Source organism: Vulpes vulpes, chromosome 15, assembly GCF_048418805.1.
Source record: "Vulpes vulpes isolate BD-2025 chromosome 15, VulVul3, whole genome shotgun sequence".
In the NCBI taxonomy this organism is placed as follows: domain Eukaryota; kingdom Metazoa; phylum Chordata; class Mammalia; order Carnivora; family Canidae; genus Vulpes; species Vulpes vulpes.
The window spans coordinates 12,347,820-12,373,846 of NC_132794.1; the positions used below are offsets into that span (position 1 = coordinate 12,347,820).

Sequence of the window (26,027 nt, forward strand, 5' to 3'; positions counted from 1 at the left end):
ATCCTAGCAGCTCAAAGAGGTCCCGCAACAACATTCTGATGCAGACCCTCTCCTCTTGGAATCTGTCTTTTAGAGGCTTTGAGGAGGTTGGGAGTGTAACTTGGGTCCCTTGACCACGGTCAACTAGCCTGGCAGGGCCTGTGCTGCTGTCAGTGGGGGATGGGTAGGAACTTCACAGCCCTCCCTGAGTGTCCTAAAGACTGTTCAGATCCACCTAGAACTCAAGGGTTGACAAATATTACAGCAAGATGGGGCTCCTGGGTGGCTCAGTTGGTTAAGCATCAGACTGTTGGTTTCAGCTCCAGTCATGATCTCAGGATCCTGGGTTGGAGCCCCATGTTGGGCTCCCTGCTCAGCAGGGCATCTGCCTGTCTCCCTCTCTCTGGCCTTCCCCTGGCACGCACACATGCACACACACATGCATGTGCTCTTCCTCCTGCCCAAATAAATATTTTAGAAAGACTATATTACAGCAGTAGGAGTTGAAGCTAAAAAATGTCCCAGTAAAGATAAGCAAGCAAATATTTTTTAGAGTTAATTCATGTATGTTTTATTTTCGACCCTTCCCAAAGTGAACACAAAGAGTAAGTATGCAGGTAAAAGGCACTAAAAATCAGCAATATCTAGGGCTACTTCCCTGTGCTAGGATGGGTCCTGCAGGCCCCGGATAATGCATATTTGTGTTCCCTTGGAGAGTACATCTGGCCTAGTTGCCCTTCCTGCTACATGCAAGCAGGCTTTGCAAAGGCACTTCGGTGTCCTGGTTGGTTTGAGTTCACCGATTTGCTGATGTCAATTCTATGATTGAGAGGTTCTGTCTCCAGGCGGAGGCTCGCCCCACTTGTTCTGGATGTCAGCTGATGCTGTGGGGGTCCCCATCGAAGGTCAGTCCTGGAGGAGAGGAGGGTGGGTCTCGCGGGGCAGAGTGGGGCAAGTCGGAGGGGCTCCTGGCCACAACCACTGCTCAGGGCTGGATACTCCGCTCCCTGGTTCCTCGCCCGAGCTCCATGGATCCTGTGGGGTGTCTCCGGATGCAGAGTGGGAGGTGGAGGCTGTGACTCCAGGGGCATATTGGGTGGTGCTGGGCATTGTTCCTGTGGACAGAGCAGGTGAGAGGAGACAGGCATCAAAGCTGGGGAGAGAACTTACTGGATGCTTTCCTGTGGCACTGTCCTGCCTGCCCAAAGCCCGTAAAGAAGGCAGCACAGGGCTGAAGCACCTCCTCTAGGGAACCAGACCCTGGGAGAGGGTCAGCCCAGCTCACAAAGGTCACCACTGTGGAGAAATTAACAGGTAGTGCTTGATGGTGACCTTGACCCTAGGTCATTCCCTCTGAGGTCACTTCTCCCTCTTGTCCAGTTATGATGGGGAGCAGGCAGGTTGACCTTCCATCCATCCATGTTTGAATATATAGCTCAGATATCTCTGCCTCCAGCCAACTTGTATCTTAGCTAGAAATCCATACTCTGGATGCCTCTCCTGAACGTGGGGTGCTGGGGGCAGTGGGCACAGCTGCCCAGCGTGAGCCAGCTCACCACATCTCACCTGCCTTCAGTTTCATCAATGAAATGGGACCGTAATCACCTCCTAGCTATCATCAGGGCAACCTGAGGTGATAACATTGGTAGAGAACTAGTCTATGCCAGAGAACTAGTTTCAACGAGTTATAATTCCCACATGAGTGAAGACGGTCAGGAAGGGGGCCCGATGGAGCAGAGCCCTCCTTTCAGACGACACTAGCACAATTTATGTATTTATTTTTTTAAGCATAGAAAGAGCAACTCCTCAAGGAGCAACTCAGCCTGTCTTTCCCAAGGCTTACTGAAGACCCACTTGGCTGTTTCAAAGTGCCTGGAGAGTGCTTTCTTTGGTGCCAAGGTGAACAGCATCATCCATTTGCCCCATAAAATTGTAGCCCTAAAGACCTGCAGGACTCCTCACCCACGGCGGCCTGTGTGCCCTCCGGACTGGGGATCTTTCCACTGGGAGGATAGGCGACCATTCTTGCAAACTGTCCCTAGCACAGGGCTGGCGACAAGCCCCCTTAGAAGAGTGCATTCATTCCACCGTCCCCCCTGCCGCCCCACCCCAGGTACTTCTTGGGGTATCAATCTGCTTAAATTCAACGTGAGTTCTTAAGAAGAAAAGAATAGATTTCTTATTGCTCAGGAGCCGGCCCCGGCCTCCCCTGGTAACCAAGATGAACCAGAAGTGACTTGGTGAGCCACTCTGGGCAGGGAAGGGTGGAGGCAGGGAGACAGGGCCCCCTGAGGTAGACCTGGACATTCACAGATGGGCAGGTCCCCCCTGAACTGGCCATGGGACCCCACCAGGTAGCAAGCCTCCCCTCTTTTCTCTCAGGGGCTTTGCACTCCTCATCCCCTCCTCTCCCAGACCAGCTTTGCTCATCTCTCTGCTGCCAGCTTCCTGTGCTGGCTCATGGTTTCCACTCCCCAAGATAGCTTGGTCCATGATGGCGGCCAGCCCCAGTCTTCCCCCCAGACCACTCAGTGTTCCCTGGCCCCAGCTCTCCTGCCAGGCCATGATTCGAGGGGCTTTGACCAGCCCTGGGCAGGCTCTGTTGGGTCAGTTGCCCACCCCTGATCCCCTCAGCTGAGGCAGAGGGAAAGGCACTACAAGGTCCCTAGCTAGAACCATCATTAAGGACAGCAGTAGCTTTGGTGGGGGCGAGGGGGGGGGTGCAGATTAAGCTAGAAGGGGAAATTGGATGTGGTGGGCCAATTGTCTAGCACAGGAGAATTAACCTACAATGAGATAAGTTAATTATTAGCTAATTACTGCTTGGAGCTCCAAGATTTTACCTCCGGTTGTGCTACTGAGGCACACAGTAGGGATTCAATAATGGCCATAGATGCCTAAATTTGGGTCCTCTTTTCCTAGTGAGTCATTTGGCAAGACCTAATGGCATGTGGGGTCACTTTGGCTTTATTTTCTTTAACCGCTTCATTGAGATAGAGTTTATATACAGCAAAGTTCACCCGCTTAAAATGTAAAAATTCAAAGATCTTCAATATATTCACAAAATGGTGCAACCATCAACAAACTCTGCTTTAAGATATTCTTGTCATCCTAAAAAGCAGCCCTGGCCCCATGAGCAAGCCCTAATCTGCTTTCCGTCTCTAGGATTTTACTCATTCTAGGTGTTTCAGATCAATGGAATCCTGCAATATGGAGCCTTTTGTGTCTAGCTTCTTTCACTGAGCACAGTGTCTTTGAAGTGCATCCGCGTCGGAGTGAATGAATCGGAGTGAATGAATCGGTGATTCGTACCTTTTTGCAACTGAATAATAGTCCATGGCGTGGACCTGCGGTCACTCACTGTTTAGCCCAGTGACTTACCTGCATCGGCACCCTCCTTACTCACCTCACCTGTGAGGAGCCTGACCAGGACATGTAGAGCAGGATGAGGAAGAGAAGCATGACGAAAAGTGCCAGGCTCACCCAGAAGGCGATGACAATCAGATCTGCAGGAGGAGGGTTGGTGCATCTCAGCGTGATGGCCACAGAAGCCCACAGCCGGGGGAAATGAGGGTCCCCCCCCCAAGCACTGGGGCCAGGGGAGCTGAGGGCCCCCCAAGCACTGGACCAGGGGAACTGAGGGCCCCCCGAGCACTGGGGTGTAGGGCCCTGAGCAGAGGTGTTCTCTCTTCCAGCCTTTCAGCAGTGACCATTGGGAAGACTTTCCATTAACAACAATCTTGGGAAGGAACAGGGCAGCAAGGAAGTGACTTCTTCCAGAACTAGGGCAGGGTGAGTTAGGGAGATTGCTGAATTGGGTGGCACCCCATGGGTTTGCTGGTGGTGCTGCTTCCCTCATTCCCCTTCCTCTTCAGAGAGCAAAGAAAGGGCTATGAGCAGGGCAGCTCAGCTCGTGTGACAGCCAACCTCCCCTTCACCGTGAGGGCTGCAGGGGCCTTTGGTGACTGCTCCACTGGGGGCAGCCTTAGAGCCCCCGGGAGCAAGAGATTAGGAGGAGATGAGCTAGACTAGGGTACTGCAATGCTCCCGAGGCGGGCAAGGCAGAATTTTTAACCCAGGCCTCACTGGCCCCTTTCTGTCAGGGGCATCCGAACAGCAGGGGGCAGGGGCGGGTGCGGGTGGGAGGGAGGGGTGGGGGGAGTTGGCGAGTAGGATCAGGAGGGAAGAAGACCTGGGCAGGCAGCAATAGCAATGTGCCTGTATTTGGGGCCAGAGGCTGGAGGGGCAGGGAAACTAGGAAACACCGTTGGCCTCTTTGGGGCCCTAGGCAGAGCCTGGCAGGCCAGGAGGTGCTGTTCTCCTGGGCTCCAGATCAGGAATGTTCTACAAGTCACTAGGTACTGTTGCAATACGATAATGTTTCTCAGTGGTTCCTCTAGGGGCAGGCACAGGGCACCGGACTCATAATTGGCATGTGCAAGTATCTTAGCCCAGACACGCTCATGCCCCCAGGCCCAGATGCCCCCAACTGGACCTGCTATGGCACCTACATGTGTGAGCAAAGGAGGCTACTGAAGGGTGATCACCCCACAGGGATTTATTAAGCACCCACTCAGGCCAGGGGCTGTGAAGGATTCAGAGGGGGCCAAACGAGTGCAGCAGAAATGGCCGACACCTCTCTCCTGGTCGGTCCTCCCCCAGCATCCTCCCCTGAACCCCCACAGTACTTTGGGGGTAAGCCAGCCCTGCCTGTGTTGTGTTCTGTTTATGAATGGGTACACAAATGAGGAAAGGAACAAACTGAATGAATGAATGAATGAATGAATGAGTGGGTGCGTGGATGGGTGGTGGATGGATGGATGGATGGATGGGTAGGTGGATGGATGGATGGGTGGAGTGTTAGAGATCAATGTGTCCTTCACATAGGGCTGGAAGTGAAGGCCCTAGGGGTAAATAATGGTACTGGAGTAGAGTGTCGCCTCAACTCTCCGTGACCCAAGCCGGAGAAAGTGAAATCCTGTTAAAAGTTGATCTTAGGCCTTAACAGCATCAGAACCAGTTACAAGGAAGAGATAATAAATAGATGCAGTTCTTGCCAAAGGAATCAGAGCCCACCACCACCACCACCCCACCCCACCACCACCACCACCCTCCCACCGCCATTGATGTAACAATGCATCAGCCACTTGGCCTTCCTGCTCTGGAGAGACAAGGACAATGAAAGCCCCCAGGCTGGCTTCCCCACATCCTCTCTCAAAACAGATGGTCGCGCCCCAGAGCACTGACCAGTTTAAGGGGGCCTGTGGGCTCCCAGGAAACAGGGAATGGGGTCGTTACTGTCTGTCCTAAACTGAAGGACTTTTGAAAGGAGCCTCTGAAGTTCTTAGCATTCTCTGCTCACCACGCACGATGCTGGAACACCTGCTCTGGTCACAACTGATTTTACAACCCCCAAAGTGTGACGGGATAAATGCTTTCAGAAGTTTTGGGTTTCCTCTGTAAGGGTGTTTTAGATTTAGGCAGACACCACTGCTCTCTCTCCTTCATAATAATACAGGCTTTGAGGTCTTCAGCACCTAGGTAAGTTCTGTCCGGGCCTCTAAGAAAACAGTCAAAAGTTTCCGAGCTGAGACAGCCCCTCCCCTTCCCCTGGGCTCACACTGGTCCACCTGGCCCTCCGTCACTATCCCCACCTAACTGGGCAGGAAATGACGCGACACCTTGCACAGAACACGATGTCTTCAGAGAAGCGTGAGTTGAGTTTTTTCTCAGACCAGAAAGGCTATCAGTAGCCATTTCCTGTACTAAATTCTCTTTCCTTATGCTCTATTGAAAAAGATGGCCAAAAAAATACGGGTCTTTTTCCTCTTCCCACTGAAGATTCAGTCTAAGTGCTTGGAGAGAACATTCTGTTCCAGGGGAAGAGCTGCCCTGGTGATGGAAATGTTTAAACATCCCTGAGCTTGTTTTTGCAATGGGGAGCACCAGGCTGGCTTGACAAGGAAACTGGCCCAGTCACAGAAAACTTCCTCCCTTCCCGCCTCTTCCCCCCCTTCTCCTCCTCCTCCACTTCACCCCTCCCCCTCTCTTCTCTTCCCCTCCCCCCCTGGCAGAATGAGAAGATTAGGCATCCACAATCCATTGACAAGAAGGCATGGTGCGGCATCACATTGGGGATTTCTCACCCTACCTCGGAGCTATAGGTCAGTAATCTGACCCATATACTCCCTACTCGAACGGCAGGCACCCCAGTTTTGTTAAATTTTGTTAACTGCTAAACCTGTTTTAGCATTCCTCCAAATGCTGCTAATTAGCATTTGGGTCCCAGCATCCTGGTAGGAGACTAACTCCAAGATTTTTTTTTCCCTTCTTGGGGAACAACACTGGGGGTAAGAACCTAGGTTCTGCACGTGGGTGGCTTTGGATTCAAACTCTGTCTTGGCCATTTTCTAGGCACGGGATCTTGGGCAATCTGGGATTTTTACATCTCTAACCCTGTTAAATAGGGGTGATGGTGTGTATTATATAGACTGCTGGGTGGATTAAATAAAATGATTTGCATACAGAATGCACATGGCACCATTCCTAGTTAATGGTTGTGAAATGATAAAAAAGAACTAAAATTATTATTTCTGTTAAGAGGGTATTGTGGCAGGCGATGTCACTGTGTCCTTCAGGCTCTGCCGTAATGTAGTATATGAGCAAAGGTGATTGTGGTGTAGACAGGTGGCTCTCCATCCTAATGTTTGCTCGCAAGTGCTTTCACAGTAACAGAGGCCCTGCATCTTGAGGCCTGAGATAAAGACTACATTTCCCAGGCTCCTTTTGGCTGGATATGGTCATGTGACAAGGTTCTGACCAATGAGATGTGAGGGGGCTGTTCCTGGATGTCCTACATGTCCTACAGAGACTGCTAGATTTCTTCTTCTTCTTCTTTTTTTTTTTTTTTTGACTGCTAGATTTCTAGTAACTATGGATCCCTTCATGGGTCCCTACTCTACTTTGCTGGCGGGAGGCTCGGACCTGAGGGACAGGTCCAGGGCAGGCAGAGCAAGGAGCTGGAAGGAAGCTGGCTTCTGAGGCTTCCATGGAGCAGACCCAGCACCTGCAGACTTTTACGTTGAGAGAGAAACCTACTTCTGTTTCGTCTGGTCCTCTTACTCATAACCAGTCTTCTTCATTGAATCAGTAAACAAGCTGACTTTTTCAATGAGCACACCAAGACTTACAAACCCAAATGGATGCTGACTTTCACAGTAATCATCCTCTATCATAGTCATATAAATTTTCCTGAAATACGTATCTTGATTAAACATTTACAAACATTTGCCAAAGATTCATAAGTACTTTTATTTTTTTTTTTTATTTTTTTTTAATATTTTATTTATTTATTCACGAGAGACACACGGAGAGAGGCAGAGACACGAGCAGAGGAAGAAGCAGGCTCCCTGCAGGACTTGATCCCAGGACCCCAGGATCACACCCTGGGCCAAAGGCGGATGCTCAACCTCTGAGTCACCCAGGGGTCCCTCAAAGTACTTTTCAATTATTCTTTTGGAATTACCATCAAGGACATACACACACACACACACACACACACACACACACACACCAGTTTTGCTACTTTGTAAAATCACATCTTATTTTCAACCCCCAGGTGGTACCAATCAGCTCCATCATCCCTCCCATTCACCTGATTGGTTTATGGGTGATTCTTAACTATTTCCCAAAAGCAAATCCACCCTGGAGAGATGTACGTAGTTTAGCACTGCAGATGTCCCATAGAATATGCTGTCACTACCAAAGTCAGTTCCAAAAGAAGAGTCCCATGAAGTTTTTGAACAATAATGGAATCATTCATGTGTAGCTCCTCTAGTTGGGGCTACCTCCATGGGAAAGTCATTCTGAGGTAAACAGGCTCAAATCTTGTTTAAAAATCACTTTCACTACTTATGTCCTACCCACAGGGTTGACCATTTGCTGAAGAGTCAGAAGTCTCCGTTAAAGTCGTAACATGAAATTAATTGCTCCGACGCAAGAAAAGAATTATGTATCATGAGTTCTCTGCCTTGTGTTCAGAAGAGATGAGTTAGTGACCTGTTTCCATGAGAGCAGCCGATGTACAGACCACCTTATTATTGAATCTGCCAGAACCAGTAGTACATCAGGGGAAGTCGATGTAGGCTCTGACAAATTTTTCCTAAGCCATAATTAAAGGAAGAAGACCTCTTGACCTGAGAAGTAAATAATACAGCATGAAAGCCAGGCACTACCCAAGGGAAATCAAGCCATCTTGCTGCTCCCTCCAAGGGAGCATCCGAGCAGTATCTGGAGATTCATCGCATTAGAATAATATATATTGCTGGGGTGACATTGGTATCTGGGACTGTCTTCCCCTAAGCTTTGCCTCTGAAAAGGAGACAGATAGAAAAGCAAACATATAATTAGCTCAGGCAAATCCTCAAGAAACAGAGTTGCATTTCCCCCTTTTTGACAGTATTGGGGATATTCTTAACCTTTCCCTGAAAACATCTGAAAATCACAAGGATAAAAATCCTTGTGAAGTCCCTGTAACAAAATCACACCCGATTTCAAGCCCACCCTGGGAAAGAGCAGCCCAGAGCCTTCAAGTCAGCGCTGAATGCTCCATGGGGAAAAAAAATAGATGATAGATAGATAGATAGATAGATAGATAGATAGATAGATAGATAGATGATAGATGTTTCCAATGATCTGCCCATCATGATGGAATAAATTCCAGTGTATGGGCATGAACACAAAAATCTTAAAATCCTTCCTGCCTGTTAGATTAATGCATGAATCTGGATATCTTTCCTTCTGTTTTGTTTCCTTCTCTACTTGGCACAGAAAGTCAAACCCAGCCTGGTCTTCCACGTTTCAACCAGCCGCCCCAGGTGACCTTCCAGAAGCTTTGACTTTGTCTCACCGTAAAGCATCCCTGGCTCATGGCTCCATGCCCAGCATCACTCTGCCTTTGATATGTACCTCTGCACAGAACTGAGAGGTGAAGCTCTCTGATCTGTTTGACCGAGTCGGAGATCCAATTCAGAGGAACTGGTGAGGAGAGAGAGGTACATTTGTCAGCAATGAAGCTCCCCTGCTTTTCTGCATGTGACCTCTGTCCATCCTCACCTGGCCTCATGCTTACCTTACCGACCTTCAAAGCCAAGTAACAACAGAGCTTCCCTGAGACCGCCTGACACTGCCTTTGGCTGATCATTACAGAAAACAAAAATGACACAGTGATAACAGTAGCCCAGAGTGTGGATGATGGAGATTTCTGTTTCTGCATGTTGGGGCGGTTTGCTGTTGTTGATTATTTAGTAAACTTCTTTGGGTTCAAATACTGTGGACAAAAGTAGGCCAGATCATCTTTACTTGACACACAACAGAAGTTGTTCTTCTCCCCAAGTCCACTGCTGGTACTGGCAAAATCCGACAATCATTCTCTGTGTTCAAAAATACAAATTTCTAGGACACCATGCAGTTGTTTGCAAAATCTTTGTGAAAGAATATTTAACCCCACTAGGATACGAAACATTGTTGAGTCGATAAGAGCAAAGTACAAAACAGCATAGGCAGCCAGCTCTTGTTTGCAATATTTAGGGGAGACAGGGTGGTCATAGTGGGCTCTGTAGAAAGGCGGGGCTGTGGATTGACTATGCCCCCCCACCTCCCAGTGTGGAAGCCCTAATCTCCAGACTGATGGTATTTGGAAGTGGGGCCTGTGAGAGGTCATTAGGTTTAGAAGGGATCATGAGGGTGGGGCCCCATGATGAGATTAGTGTCCTTAGAAGAAAAGGAAGACTCTTTCTCCCTCTCCCCCATCCCACCCCCCCAACCTCTCTGCTGCATCTCCCCCCAGGCTCTCTCCATTCACAGGCATGGAAGAAAGGCCATGTGAGCCCACAGTAAGAAACTAGCTGTCTACAAGCCAGGAAGCAAGTCCTCACCAGACAGCAAATCTGCTGCCACCTTGATCTTGGACTTCCAGCCTCTAGAACTGTGAGAAATGAATGGCCGTTGTCGAAGCTCCCAGTCTATAATATTTTGTTACAGCAGCCCGAATAGACTAGCATAGGTGTTGGCTGCTTAAAATCTAGTTTTGGGATCCTTACCTCGAAGGGATTTTCTTTAGAGACAGCAGAGAGTTCCCCCATGGCCCCGCACCCTGTAGGAGCAGTAGTGCCACTCCAGGGCACTCTGCAGGTGTCCTTTGCACTTAATGGGACATGGTGGACTGGAATGTGATGTGTGCTTGAGAAAATCTGGGAAGCGAGAGATTCGGCAATCAGGAGAGTAGAAGGAACCACCCTTCTGCTGAGATGACAAGGGACAGAGCTGTGTCCTTGGAGGGTGTGGGCTCAGAGCCGGCCTGGAGCTGGCCTAAAGGGACGCATGCTTGAGCACGGCCTGGAGGGGAGGTGGGCCTCTAACCAAACAGTCCAGGTAGAGGTTGGCCTCAGAGCACAGAATCCTGAGGATCAAATGGTCACAAGGCCAGCAAGAGAGAGCATGGCCCCTGGTGGGGGATCTCACAAAGCTCCCGCCAGGAAAGGAGGAGCCAGGCTGACTTGCTGCTCCAGGCAGGGGACACCACACCCCCCAGACTAGGGCCAGTCCCCAGCGTGACTGGGGGGCAGGGGAGCCAGGAAGAGGCCAGTGCAAGAGTTTAGCCAAGAAGTAATAACAGCTGCGGAGGAAAGTCACCTTCCCCACACCGGTCACCAGAGCTGGTGACTGTCGTCCCAGGGAACATGCAGAGGACCACCCCCCCGCCCCCTGCACCGTGCTGATGTGAGGAAGGGAAGCAAAGCTGACAAGAACAGGGTAGCAGAGCAGGCCCCCTGGGGGGACACCGCGGGCTCACAGTGCTGGGGTCTTCAGCTGCTGGGGCAGCCCCGGTGGCTCAGGGGTTTGGTGCTGCCTTCAGCCCAGGGCCTGATCCTAGAGACCCTGGATCAAGTCCCGCGTGGGGCTCCCTGCAGGGAGCCTTCTTCCCCCTCTGCCTGTGTCTCTGCCTCTCTCTGTGTGTCTCTCATGAATAAATAAAATCTTAAAAAAAAAAAAAAATCTGAGCTGCCTCACTGCCAAACCCCGCTGTCCTTTCTGCCCTTCACTTCATTCCATCCCTTGTGCCCCAGCGAAGATGTGTCACAAACCAGGATGGGGCAGGTGGCCAGGAGAAAGTTGCCAGCAGAGCAAAAAAGGAAGAGGCACCCCTGCCCTGAGCCAGGGAAAGAGGAAGTTCTCCTTTGGGTTTTCTCTCTCTCTCTCTCTCTCTTTTAAGATTTTATTTCTTTACTCATGAGAGACACAGAGAGAGGCAGAGACACAGGCAGAGGGGGAAGCAGGCTCCCTGCAAGGAGCCGGATGTGGGACTCGATCCCAGGACCCCAGGATCACGCCCTGAACTGAAGGCAGACGCTCAACCACTGAGCCACCCAGGAGCCCCAGGAAGTTCTCACTTTGAATGAAGTTTGAAGGTGGCTCGTTTTTAAACTCTTTTGAAATTTATTTTATAGGATTAGACATTCGCTTTGCTAACTAGACTGATTGGTAGATTTTTTTTTTTTTTTTTTTTTTTTTTTTTAATTTAAGAGTGAGCATGAGGTCTGCTCCAGATTGTCCCCAGGGGCAGGGGAAGAGCCGGCACCACTAAGTAGGTTTGCGGCCCAGAAAAAAATTAAAGCAGCTTCCTGACTGCGCTCCAGGAGCCTGCTTTCAATGCAGCAGTTCCCTGCAATTATGCAGATGAAGACTGGAGGGGACACGGAGGCAGCTTAGGCCCCAGCAGGGGGTAGAAACCCCACAGAAGGACAAATGGGAAGTCTGATATAAAACATTATTAACTGGGATAAAAGAGTATCTATAAGATATAAGGAAAGTCTCCAAGGTGCCCCTGGGGCTGAGGGAGGGGCCCCAGGTGTGTTCCTTTGCTCAGGTTGTGTTAAGGCCAGAACATTGCATTCCCTTAATTTTTTTTTAAGATTTTATTTATTTATTTGACAGAGAGAAAGAGGACAAGCAGGGGGAGCAGCAGAGGGAGCAGGCTCCCCCTCCCAGAGCACAAAGCCCAATGTGGGGCTTGAGCCCAGGACCCTGGGATGGCGACCTGAGCCGGCGGCCTAACCAACTGAGCCACCCAGGCGCCCCCATTCCCTTAAATTCTTATGTCAGGTCCTCATGCCCACTGGCAGTGGGGGCTCTGGGGGTGCTTATGTCATAAGGGTGGAGCCCCCATGAGTGAGATTAGTGCCTTTCTACAAGAGGTTCCAGAGAGATTGCCTCACCCCCTCCATCCTGAGAGGACTCAGCCAGAGGACGCCAGCGGGGGGCCAGGGAAAAAGGTCCCTCAGCCAAACACAACCATTGCTGGGGCCTTCACGTGGGACTCCCCGGCCTGCAGAACTGTGAGAAGTACCTGTTTTGTTGTTTAGAAGCCACCCAGCCTACAGCGTTTTGTTATATCAGCCTGAACAGACTAAGATGGCGGCTCAAGGAACAGAAATGGATTTTCTCACAATTCTGAAGTCCAAGACCAAAGTGTCCACAGGGTTGACTCTTCCTGAGGCTTCTCTCCTCAGCTGGTGGATGGCCGTCTTCTCCCCGTGTCCTCACGTGGCCTTCCCTCTGTGGGTGTCTGGGCCCTGATTTCATCTTATAAGGACACTGGTCATATTGGATTAGGACTCACCCTTGGACAATAGAACTTCATCACCTCTTTGAAGATACCCCCACTCCTTCTCCAAATATTGTCACACTCTTAAGAGTGGGAGGTGAACACTTCACCATAGGAATTGGGTGGGGGCCACAGCCCAGCGCATAACACCAAGGAAGGACACAGTTGGGAGAGGTTCAGACTTCAATGGAGAGGTGGTTTGGCCACTGGATCGGGGAGATGTTGGCTGGATCAGCCAGGCCTGAGCTGGTCTGGAGCTGCTGGACAAACCACAGACAGCCCTCCAGAGTTCCGGTGGGGTACAAATGACCCACAACGGGTAGTGGAGTCCCCCTGTCAGGGCCTTGGGACTCCTGCCCCCACCGGCCACGGATTGCCAGGAGGCCTCGGTTTCCAGGTCGAGATGGCTGCAGGGAGGTTATTGCCACGGGAAGGGACTGTGTTCTGGACCAGTGACTGGGGCTGATTACACCACATGTCCTCACACCCCCACCGCCAACCCCTAGCCCTCCTGCCACAGGAGGCACCCCCCAACCAGGGCCTCTTAACTCCCGGCTCACTTTCAAGGAATTCCATCGTTGATCACAGAGCGTATTTAGAGGGCAACACACTGATAACTGACGACAGATATCCATCATGAAAATTAGCGCGCACAAGAGCTGCTTCCTTCGCTTTAGCTTATTTCTTCATTCTGCAGAGCCTGTGCCCGACGCGTGCCAGGCGCAGTCAGGGGCTGGGGATAGAGCGGTCAAGACCCGGACGGGCCCCTGCTCTCCTGCTTCCTACCATCTGGTGAGAGAGAGGCTGCCCACTAATCATGTCAAGTGTCCTGGGAACAGTCCTAAGGGATCGGAGCCTAGAACTGAAGTCCCAGCTCTGCAAATATTTTGCTGGGTGACCTTGAGGAAGTCCCTTGGCTTCTCGGGGCCCCAGGATACCCCCCACCACTTTCATTCCCCGTGGCTGCAACACCATAACACCCCTTCCTAGACTGCCGACTCCTGAGGGTAGAGATCTTTTGCACTTTATGCTTCCAGGCCCAGTGTGTGGCTGTTTCCTGCCTATGTGTCACCCACCACCCACCCAAACCTCAAATTCCTATATTCGCCAGGGGGATATTTTTAGCAAGCAAATTGGACCTTGTCTCTTCTCCACTTATAACTTTAAGTGACTCCCTGCAGCTTCCGTGAATCTTCTGTGGCTGATCTGGAAGGGTCTGCCCACCCTCCGTGTGACCCCCGTGTCACTCTTCCCCAAAACACCCTCCTTGTCATGCTTCCTGGAAGCACCGTGTGACTGTTCTCCCCACCGAGGGCGGGTCCTCTGTGGGCCTGCCACAGACCCTGTGGGTCAGCTGACTCAGCCTAGCCCATCTTTCCCGTGGAGCCTTCCTTACAACTTCCCTCTCTGTGCTCTGCTGGCAACTTCTGCAAATGTCCAGCACAACACCCTTGATCGCCGAGCAGCTTATTCATGATCCGCATCTGCTGTCTGGCTGGACAGTTGAGGACAAAAAGAGTGGCCCACTCTCTCTCTCTCTTCCTTGAGTCCGTGTCTCCTGCAAAAAGGGCCCGTTCTAGGCAAAAGCCAGCTGCAGGGATGTCACCCGATGTAGCACATCAACACAGAGCAGACCAAGTGGCTCGTAAGCATCTTTTAGGGAAATGAGGAAAGTCCGATATAGATTGAATATTAGATGACACCGAGACATCATTATTGAAATGTTTAGATATAGTGGCGTGTTCTTACTTGATACTATTTTCCTAAGTTTGGTGGAGGGATGTCCTGATGTCTGTAACCCACTTGGAAACACGCCATCATAAAATAGGTAATAATGGTAATAAAATCATTCTTGAGAAAAGTCAGGGGCAGGGATTTAGCCTTTTTGCATTGGTGCCTCCTTCTAGCTGCCTGGCCTATCATGGATAGTTACAAAATTTTGATTGTTGAATGAATCATGAGCAAAAAGCAAGAAGGTAAGACAGGTCTGGTGTGTTTCTGGAATGGTGCGGAAGTGGGCCTTGTTGAGACGAATGAAAATCAAATCCTTGTCGCATTGAAGACTAAGTGAAATAAGTTAGTCACAAGAGGACAAATACCGTATGATTCCACTTATGTGAGGTGCTGTCTTAGTTCAGGCTGATGTAACAAAATATATACATTTCTCACAATTAGAAAAAAAAAAAAAGGTCCTTGTCAAAATGAAGTAACTGTTTACAATCCTGCCAGACTGTCCAGAGCATGGAGTTATTGTCATCAACCTCCAGCAGGCTCAGGATCCTCACCCCCACCCTCAAGCTGAGCTCGTCCATCCACTAGAGAGAATGGCCACTTTGCCACCAGCTGGGCCCTGCCTGACACAGTCACAGACGGGGCCAAGGAGGAGGGAGGTAACTCAAGGGAGTTCTCAGTTTCCCCTCAGGAGTTATTACAGACAGCATGAAGAGTAGGAGTCCATTTGTGTATACGTGCACAGCGGTGTGTGCCCGTGTACACAGGGGTGTAAGACACAGAGAAACCCTGGTGAGCCAGGCATCAAAATGCTAACACTGATTTTTTTTCTGAACAGTAGAGTGAAGTAATTTACTGTCTGAATCTTTTACTAAAAGCATGTTAACCTTTAAAAATATATATTTTAGGGGTGCCTGGGCGGCTCAGTCGGTTAAGTGGCTGACTCTTGGCTTTGGCTCAGGTCATGATCTCAGGGTCCTGGGATTGAGCCCCTTGTTGGATTCTGCACTGGGGAGGGGAGGGGGGAGTCTGCTTGAGGTTCTCTCTCTCTCTCCTCTCCCTCTGCCCCTCTCTCAACTCACACATGTGCTGTATCTCTAAAATAAATACATATGTGTTTTAAATTTGAAGTATAAAGTGCTCCAAATATATAGAAAAATACAGAGTATTTATGCACCAAATACTTGCTTTAGATCCTTTTTTAAAAAAAGGATATTAGGGATCCCTGGGTAGCTCAGTGGTTTAGTGCTGCCTTTAGCCTAGGGTGTGATCCTGGAGACCCAGGATCGAGTCCCACGTTGGGCTACCTGCATGGAGCCTGCTTCTCCCTCTGCCTGTGTCTCTACCTCTCACTCTGTGTCTCTCATGAATAAATAAATAAAATCTTTTAAAAAATAAAAAAGGATATTAAATGATTACAGATAAGGTTGGAACCCCCCTCCCCCCCAGGCCACTGCCCTTCCCCTTCAGGGGAAACCACAATCCTAAAATTGATGTAATGCAATTACGTCTTCCTAGGAGTATGCACCCCCATAGCAAAGAACATGTGTGTTTTGTGTTTACAAACTAATATAAATTAATTACACGATTAATTATAACAAAGTCATTTTAATTTAAGGAGATGTCATTATAATCAATAGGATCATTAATAATTAACATAAGTTAATTCTGTAGGATGTACATTTTGCCCATGGCTTTTTACCTTCATGATACTTAAGCAATCTGCTCATATTGGCACATGCAAATCTGGCTCATGCATTATAACCACTTCTATATTGCCGGTGATAGTAATGTGATCATAACTTATTTATCCCTCCTCCTGTTGATGGATACGATGTCATTTCCAATTTCTGACTATCACAAACAGTGCTGCAGTGAACACGGAAATACATGTATCCTTGTGGCTGCATACAAGTGTTCCCTCGGGGCGCCTGGGACAGGGATACCTGGTTTATGCCTGGTTATGCCTTGTGAGCATCTTCAACTTTTCTTTTCTTTTCTTTTCTTTTTTTTTTTTTTAAGATTTAAGTCTTTTATTCATAAGAGACACAGAGAGAGAAGCAGAGACATAGGCAGAGGGAGAAGCAGGTTCCATGCAGGGAGCCCAATGTGGGACTCAATCCTGGGACCCTGGGATCACGACCTTAGCTGAAGGCAAATACTCAACCACTGAATCACCCAGATGCCCCTATCTTCGACTTTTCTGGTCCTTGGCAATTCCATCTCCAAAATGGTGAACCCAATTTTCATTGGGTTTTCATTCATTTTTTTTAAAAGTAACAAATGCAACTTTAATTGATTTCTGGATAAAAACTACTCAGTGCAGGTCAGTAACCATGGCAACCCCTACTCTGTTGGAGCCATGTCCTGCATGGTCTTCAGCACCTAGGTTAACGGGCTATTTGCATGATTTCATGTCATCCACAGTATTAGAAAAACAAGGCATTAGATCAGTTTAGACGAAATGCACTGCTGGCAGCCAAATCCAGCCGTTATATTCCATATTTTTTCTTTAGATCTTCTACTTTGTTGACGTAAGCTTTCATGGCATCTTCCTTGGATGCTTTCCTTCAGCAGCATAAGGCAATACTAATTTCTCTGCTTCCTACCTGGACACTCTGAATATCAATGTTCTAGTATCTGCCGATCGAATGAGTGTGAAATGGTATCTCCGTGTCCTTCCCCAGTGCACTTCCCTGAGTACTCGTGGAGTTGAGCATTTTCTCCTATTCATTGGCTATTTGAGTTTCTTTTTCTGTGACTGTCTTTTTGTATCATTTGTTCATATTTCTACTGATCATTTTTCTTGTTGGTTGAGGGATTGCACTGACTTATGAAATAATGAAGTGGTTTCCATTTCAAGGGGGATAAAAGATGTTTCCAAGGTAGTTTCCAAAATGCAAGGAACTAGTCACTGCACTCTCTTTTCATCCCTGGGATACAGTGGGCATTCATTCCCCTGCCTCAGAGCCTTTGTCCTTGGTGTTCTGTTGCTTGGAAGGCTCCTTCCATCTGTGTGCCACTGCCTCCCAGCTGATCGCCTAGAACAAGCTAGGCAACGACCCATCCAGGACATAAACATCCTGGGAGAGCATTTTTGTCTGGCCCCAAACTTCTTTTTTAGAAAAAATGGAAATTAAATTCAGATAACACATAAAGACTGAGATAGAACAGGAATAAAGAAAGCCAGAAGGAGTACCTCTCTCTGTGGGTGTCAAAGACTCCTGACATCTAGGGTGGCAGGGGAAATCCAGCAACTGGGCTTCCCCTGAAACCGTTTCCTCATGGAGATGGTCTATATTGCATTTGGGAGTTTGAGGAGGAGTTTCTTATTTAACCTCATTTGTCAAATACATAAATAAAATCAAATAAATATTTGGCCTCATGAATAAATAAACAAAATCTTTACAAAAAAAAAAAAAAAGATTTTCCTGAATACAAATCTACATTTTGAAAACAAAACAAGGGGAAAAAAAGGAAAAAACCAAATCTATATTTTTTTCCAGATGAAAATGTATCCTGAAGTTCTGAACTTCTGTTGATACATATGAGTGGGCTTTTATTTCAGCCCTGCCACTTTCTCCCTATCACTGTATGTCCTCCTTATTGTGAGCTGTATGTGCCAAAATCTGCATTTTAATTTCATGAGTATATACCTTGCATTGGAAAACACACACCAAATCTATCATTCCCCCCAAAAGCTTCAGGGTTATGCTGGGGACACAGTAAGTCCTCAGCAAACATGGATGGGTACCTAGGCTTCTGGAGGTTGTAAGGGAAACTGGAAATAGGAACACTTTTTCACAAGACATTCTAGATGACTTCCTCCAAGGCTCTGCCAGGGATCAGCCTTTTATTAGCAATAACATCCAAATAGATTTCAGATTTATCGTTTTTTCCTTTTTAAGATTTTATTTATTTATTCATGAGGGACACACTGAGAGAGGCAGAGACACAGGCAGAGGGAGAAGCAGGCTCCCCGCAGGAAGCCCAATACGGAATTCAATCCCAGGACCCCGGGATCATGACCTGAGCTGAAGGCAGACACTCAACCACTAAACCATCCAGGTGTCCCTAGATTTCAGTTTTGAGCTGGTGTGTAAACAGGTTCTCTTGCTTTTCCTATAAAAAGCATCCTTTTTCTTTTAGTGACTACAATTACTTTTTGACAGATTTTGTGATTGGAGGGCATGAAATCCCCAAGGAGACGTGGGGCTGGCAGAGGATGCATCCCCTGTACTGGGGACTTTGTTTTTCTTCTATTTTGTTTTTCATACTCATTTCCTCAGCTAACTTGTCATCCTGATGGAGGAGCTGGTATAATCAGAGAAGATTGTTCACAGAGCACCAACTTAACCAGAGAGAGAAAGACTCAGAGAGAGAGATGAAAGACTCAGAGAAACCAAGATGTTGGTTTGTTCTGCTGGTCCTTCCTGGGACCAGGAAGATTAAAATAGGCTGGTAGGATGCCGCTTTCCCTCTCCCACAATACCTCACGCCCTTCTTTTCCAACTAGGGCCTGGCAAAGAAGGGTGGCAAGAAGAAGGGCCATTCTGCAATCAATGAGGTAGTGACCAGAGAATATACCATCAACATTCACAAACATATCCATGGAGTGGGTTTCAAGAAGTGTGCCCCTCGGGCACTCAAAGAAATCCAGAAATTTTCCATGAAGGAGATGGGAACTCCAGAGGTGTGCATTGACACCAGGCTCAACAAAGCTCTGGGCCAAAGGAATAAGGAATATTCCATACTGTATCCATGTGTGGTAGTCCAGAAAATGTAATGAGGATGAAGATTCACCAAACAAGCTCTACACACTGGTTACCTACGTACCTGTCATCAGTTTAAAAAATCTACAGACTGTTAATGTGGATGAGAACTAATCACTGATTAAAGGTAAATTTAAAAAAAAGTAAAATAAAGGTATAAAACTGAAAAGAATGGATAAAAAAGCAAGACCCATATATTTGCTGTCTACAAGAGACTCATTTTAGACCTAAGGACACCTGCAGCCTGAAAATGAAAGGTTGGAGAACGATTTACCATTCAAATGATCCTCAAAAGAAAGCTGGGGTAGCAATCCTCATATCAGATAAATTAAAGTTTATCCCAAAGACTGTAGTAAGAGATGAAGAGGGACAGTATATCATACTTAAAGGAGCTATCGAACAGGAGGACCTAACAATCATGAATATTTATGCCCCTAATGTGGGAGCTGCCAAGTATATCAATCAATTAATAACCAAAGTAAAGACATACTTAAATAATAATACACTAATACTGGGAGACTTCAACACGGCGCTTTCTGCAAATGACAGATATTCTAAGCACAACATCTCCAAAGAAACAAGAGCTTTAAATGATACACTGGACCAGATGGATTTCACAGATACGTACTTTACATCTGAACACAACTGAATACATGTTCTTCTCAAGTGCACATGGAACTTTCTCCAGAATAGACCACATACTGGGTCACAAATCGGGTCTCAACTGATACCAAAAGATTGGGATTGTCCCCTGCATATTTCCAGATCATAATGCTTTGAAACTTGAACTCAATCGCAAGAAGAAATTTGGAAGAAACTCAAACACATGGAGGTTAAAGAACATCCTGCTAAAACATGAAAGGGTCAACTAGGAAATTAGAGAAGAATTAAAAAGATTCATGGAAACTAATGAAGATACAACCATTCAAAATCTTTGGGATACAGCAAAAGCTGTCCTAAGAGGGAAATACATCGCAATACAAGCATCCCTCAAAAAGTTGGAAAAAACCTAAATACACAAGATAACCTTGCACCTAAAGGAACTGGAGAAAGAACAGCAAATAAAACTACACCAAGCAGGAGAAGAGAGTTAATAAAGATTCAAGCAACCTCAATGAAATATAGGCCAGAAGAACTGTAGAACAGATCAACACAACCAGGAGTTGGTTCTTTGAAAGAATTAATAAGATAGATAAACCATTGGCCAGCCTTATTAAAAACAAAAGAGAAAAAACTAAAATTAATAAAATCACGAGTGAAAAAGGAGAGATCACAACCAATACCAAGGAATACAAACGATTTTAAAAACGTATTATGAGCATCTATATGCCAATAATTTAGGCAATCTAGAAGAAATGGATGCATTTCTGGAAAACCACAAATTACCAAAACTGGAACGGGAAGAAATAGAAAACCTGAACAGGCCAATAACCAGGGAGGAAATTGAAGCAGTCATCAAACACCTCCCAAGACAAAAAAAGTTCAGGGACTGATGGCTTCCCAGGGGAATTCTATGAAACGTTTAAAGAAGAAACAATACCTATTCTTCTAAAGCTGTTCCGAAAGATAGAAAGGGATGGGATACTTCCAAACTCATTTTACAAGGCTGGAATCGCCTTAATTCCAAAACCAGACAAAGACCCCACCAAAAAGGAGAATTACTGACCAATATCCGTGATGAACACAGATGCAAAAATTCTCAAACAGATACTAGCCAATAGGATCCAGCAGTACATTAAGAAGATTATTCACCATGATCAAGTGGGATTTATCCCTGGGATGCAAGGTTGGTTCAACACTCGTAAAACAATCAACATGATAGATCACATCAACAAGAGAAAAGACAAGAACCATATGATCCTATCTATAGATGCAGAGAAAACATTTGACAAAATGCAGCATCCATTCCTGATTAAAACTCTTCAGAGTGTAGGGATAGAGGGAACATTCCTCAGCATCTTAAAAGCCATCTATGAAAAGCCCACAGCAAATATCATTCTCAATGGGGAAACACTGGGAGCCTTTCCCCTAAGATAAGGAACACGACAGGGATGTCCACTCTCACCACTGCTATTCAACATAGTACTGGAAGTCATAGCCTCAGCAATCAGGCAACAAAAAGAAATAAAGGCGGGCAGCCTGGGTGGCTCAGCGGTTTAGCACTGCCTTCAGTCCAGGGTGTGATCCTGGAGACCTGGGATCGAGTCCCACATCTGGCTCCCTGCATGGAGCCTGCTTCTCCCTCTGCCTGTCTCTCTCTCTCTCTCTCTCTCTCTCTCTCTCTGTGTGTGTGTGTGTGTATGTGTGTGTGTCTCATGAATAAATAAATAAAATCTTTAAAAAAAAGAAATAAAAAGCACTCAAATTGGCAAAGAAGAAGTCAAACTCTCCCTCTTCACAGATGACATGATACTGTACTTAGAAAACCCAAAAGACTCCACCCCAAGATTGCTAGAACTCATAGAGCAATTTGGCAGTGAGGCAGGATACAAAACCAATGCCCAGAAATCAGTGGCATTTCTATACACTAACAATGAGACTGAAGAAAAAGAAATTAAGGAGTCAATCCCATTTATAATTGCACCCAAAAGCATAAGATACCTAGGAATAAACCTAATCAAAGACGTAAAGGATCTATACCCTAAAAACTACAGAACACGTCTAAAAGAAATTGAGGAAGACACAAAGAGATGGAAAAACATTCCATGCTTATGGATTGGAAGAATTAATATTGTGAAAATGTCAGTGCTACCCAGGACAATTTACACATTTAATGCAATCCTTATCAAAATACCATGGACTTTCTTCAGGGAGTTGGAACAAATCATCTTAAGATTTGTGTGGAATCAGAAAAGACCCTGAATAGCCAGGGGTGGAAGAGCCAGAGTTCTCTTTCTCTGAAAAAGAAAACCAAAGCCGGCGGCATCACAATGCTGGATTTCAAGCTGTACTATAAAGCTGTGGTCATCAAGACAGTGTGGTACTGGCACAAAAACAGGCACATAGATCAATGGAACAGAATAGAGAACCTAGAAATGGGCCCTCAACTCTATGGTCAACTAATATTTGACAAAGCAGGAAAGAATATCCACTGGAAAAAGGACAGTCTCTTCAATAAATGGTGGTAGGAAAATTGGACAACCACGTGCAGAAGAATGAACTAGACCATTCTCTTACACCAGACACAAAATGGATGAAAGACCTAAATGTGAGACAAGAATCCATCAAAATCCTAGAGGAGAACACAGGCAACACCCTTTTTGAACTTGGCCAAAGCAACTTCTTACAAGATACATCTATGAAGACAAGGAAAACAAAAGCAAAAATGAACTAGGACTTCATCAAGATTAAAAGCTTCAATACAGCAAAGGAAACAGTCAACAAAACTAAAAGACAACCTACAGAATGGGAGAAGAGATTTGCAAATGACCTATCTGATAAAGGGCTAGTATCCAAGATCTATAAAGAACTTATTAAACTCAACAGCAAAGAAACCAACAATCCAATCATGAAATGGGCAAAAGATATGAACAGCAAATTTCACAAAAGAAGACCTACACAGGGATCCCTGGGTGGCGCAGCGGTTTGGCGCCTGCCTTTGGCCCAGGGCGTGATCCTGGAGACCCGGGATCGAATCCCACATCGGGCTCCCGGTGCATGGAGCCTGCTTCTCTCTCTCTGCCTGTGTCTCTGCCTCTCTCTCTCTCTCTCTGTCTCTCTGTGACTATCATAAATAAAAAAATTAAAAAAAAAAAAAAGAAGACCTACACATGGCCAACAAGCACATGAGAAAATGCTCCGCATCACTGGCCATCAGGGAAATACAAATCAAAACCACAATGAGATCCCACCTCATACCAGTGAGAATGGGGAAAATAAACAAGGCAGGAAACCACAAATGTTGGAGAGGATGTGGAGAAAGGGGAACCCTCTTGCACTGTTGGTGGGAATGTGAACTGGTGCAGCCACTCTGGAAAACGGTGTGGAGGTTCCTCAAAGAATTAAAAATAGAGCTACCCTACGACCCGGCAATTGCACTGCGGGGGATTTACTCCAAAGATAACGATGCAGTGAAACGACGGGACACCTGCACCCCGATGTTTATAGCAGCAATGTCCACAATAGCCAAACTGTGGAAGGAGCCTCGGTGTCCACTGACAGATGAATGGATAAGAAGCTGTGGTCTATGGATACAATGGAATATTGCTCAGCCATTAGAAACGAAGAATACCCACCATTTGCTTCATCGTGGACGGAATTGGAGGGTATTATGCTGAGTGAAGTAAGTCAATCAGAGAAGGACAAACATTATATGGTTTCACTCATATGGGGAATATAAAAAATAGTGAAAGGGATTATAGGGGAAAGGAGAGAAAATGAGTGGGAAAAATCAGGGTGACAAAACATGAGAGACACTTAACTCTGGGAAAAGAACAAGGGGTAGTGGAAGGGGAGGTGGGCAGGGGGATGGGGTGACTGGGTGACTGAGGGGGGCATTTGACGGGATGAGCATTGGGTGTTATACTATAGGTAGGCAAATCGAACTCCAACAAAAAAATACAAAAAAAAAATTAAATAGGCTGGTATTTTAACAGAAATTAGTAAGTCATTTATCTTAGGGGTGGACACGATGACCTCTCCCGAATCTGCACAGAGCAAGAGAGAATGCAAAATCGACCATTCGAAGAAATTCACCGTGCTTATTGGAACCCCAGACAAATCAAATGCAATCAAAGAAATCGGCCTTAAAGGCATTTCTGCTCCCCAAGTGGCTGAGGGTCTTAGGGGGTTAGATTCAAGCCTAATTCAAGCCTAATACCAGATACCACTGGGTTGTTGTCTTCTATCTCCAAGTAGAGGGTCATGTTTGAGCTCCTCTTTGACATCTGTTGGAGGTGAGTGGAGAAAGTCTTTTGGGCCAACCCCCAGCCTCTGCCTGGCTGGCCTCCCCGGTTCAGAACTCACATTTGTTGGCTTTCAGCTTCCTCTCATCCACGGGAATGAGGTCCAAGTAGTCCAGGTAGTACTCGTAGCTGTCGTACAGGGTGGAGGCGTTGGTCTCGTTGGCCATGTCTGCATCCGGAGCTGGTCGGAGCCCTGGGAGAGCTTGGCCAACAGGATTTCTGTAAAGTCATCCAAGTGTGTCTGTGGGTCTCCGAGCTCAAGGCCTGCCCACTTCTCCGAGCTGTTTGGCTGGGAGAAAGGCCAGGGGGCTGTGCCTGACATCTCAGCCCCCACGTAGAACTTTCCACCCTGTCCCTCCTTGATAGAAATCCAAAATAAACAGAGCTACAAGGCAGGAGACTGAGGTTACCAGCAAAAGCTCTGGGTTGGACCCCTTGAAAAACAAGATGCCTAATAGGACTGGAAGGACACTCGCTGCTTGCTTTATGATTTAAAAAATTAATAAAACCACAGCAAAAGGCTGGCAGTGCCCTTGACTTACATGAAGGCGGTTCTTGGGGCTATTGAGCAACCAGCGAATCACTGCCTTAGATTTAATATCTGAGCGCAGAAATTGAGTGATGTCAGCCCTGAACTTAGCCTCTCTCATGTACACATAGCCAGTTAATTAAACCAAGAGTACCCACTTGGCCCAACTGAGAACACCTCCTGGCTTTTATCTAAGCCCCCCAGGAACGAAGCAATCAGCTGCATTTTGTCCCTAGTGAAAAGACTGTTTGCCTGGGCCGGAATCCCACACAGATCCGGCTCTTAGGCAATAGGGCTGAGAGTTCACCCAGCCTTTGGCTGATGACACGTGTGACAAGGCTTCTTTGAGGTTTCAGTAGGGAATGACTCTAAGTTATCCATTCATTTTTTTTTTTTTTTAAGAGCCTTGGGTGCAATCGAGAGAAATATTCCAAATATTTGGAATGAGCAGGACTCAATGTGAGAGGAGCCCTAGGAGTTAGCCTCTGAGAGTCATCAGTAAGGAAGTCAAAATTCCCAGAATGGTGGGGCCTTTCCCTCCAATATACCAACTAGTAATGTTAACTCACGTCTACACTGCAGAGTAAAGCTGGGCATTGATAGGGTGCACGTCCCCATCCGCATTTGTTGAGGACTTCCTGTGTCCCCAGCATGATACTAAAGCTTTTGCTGGGACTAGGTTTGATGTGTCTGACTTTGAAGAATGGGTTGAACAGAAACAATTGTTCTACTAGCTCTTCCTTAATTTGGGTTGTACGTGTTTTGAGCCTTTTATTTAAAAAGATTTTATTTATTCATGAGAGACACACAGACATAGGCAGAGGGAGAAGCAGGCTCCCTGCAGGGAGCCCGATACAGGACTCGATCCCAGAACCCCGGGATCATGACCTGAGCCGAAGGCAGATGCTCAACCACTGAGCCACCCAGGTGTCCCCGTGTTTTGATACTTTTAAGCAATTTAATGTATTATCTGTTCCTGTCACTATAATTTTTCCTTTCCTCATTCTCAACTTAGAAAGTTGGAACATTGGGGTCAAGAGGATGTGCAAGACTGGCAGGTGGAGTGGATGCAGAGTGTGAGAGTAGTCGAGTCAGGTTGGAGAGCTTGCCTCTCACTCTACCAATCCCCAAACCCTCCTCCTCCTTGGCTCCTTCAAGATGAAGTTCCCGTTGGCCCAAAACAACTTCTAGTCCTGCCAGGCCCCAGTGCCCTCCTCTCCTCTTTACTCCAATTACATGTATTTGTCATCACCATCACCCCTTAAAAAAATTCTTTTAAGGGAGCCTGACTGGCTCAGTAGGAGGAACACATGACTCTTGATCTCAGGGTCGTGAGTTTAAGCCCCACATTGGGTGTAGAGATGGCTTTTAAAAAATAAAATATTTTTTAAAAGTATTTTTAAATGGAGGTATAATTGACAATAAATTAAATGTCTAAATTTTACAGA

General features: G+C 46.9%; 1 protein-coding gene across 1 annotated transcript; it reads right to left on the bottom strand.

Annotated features, from left to right (window-relative positions):
• Nucleotides 1-534: 534 nt before the first annotated feature.
• Nucleotides 535-24,754, bottom strand: MRAP (melanocortin 2 receptor accessory protein). Its single transcript, XM_025985179.2, has 3 exons — nucleotides 24,112-24,754; nucleotides 3,386-3,485; nucleotides 535-1,094 (listed from the first exon to the last, which is right to left on the bottom strand). Exons 1-3 carry the CDS (start codon nucleotides 24,215-24,217, stop codon nucleotides 965-967), a joined length of 336 nt encoding a protein of 111 aa, XP_025840964.1. The 5' UTR covers nucleotides 24,218-24,754; the 3' UTR covers nucleotides 535-964.
• Between the last annotated feature and the right edge of the window lie 1,273 nt (nucleotides 24,755-26,027).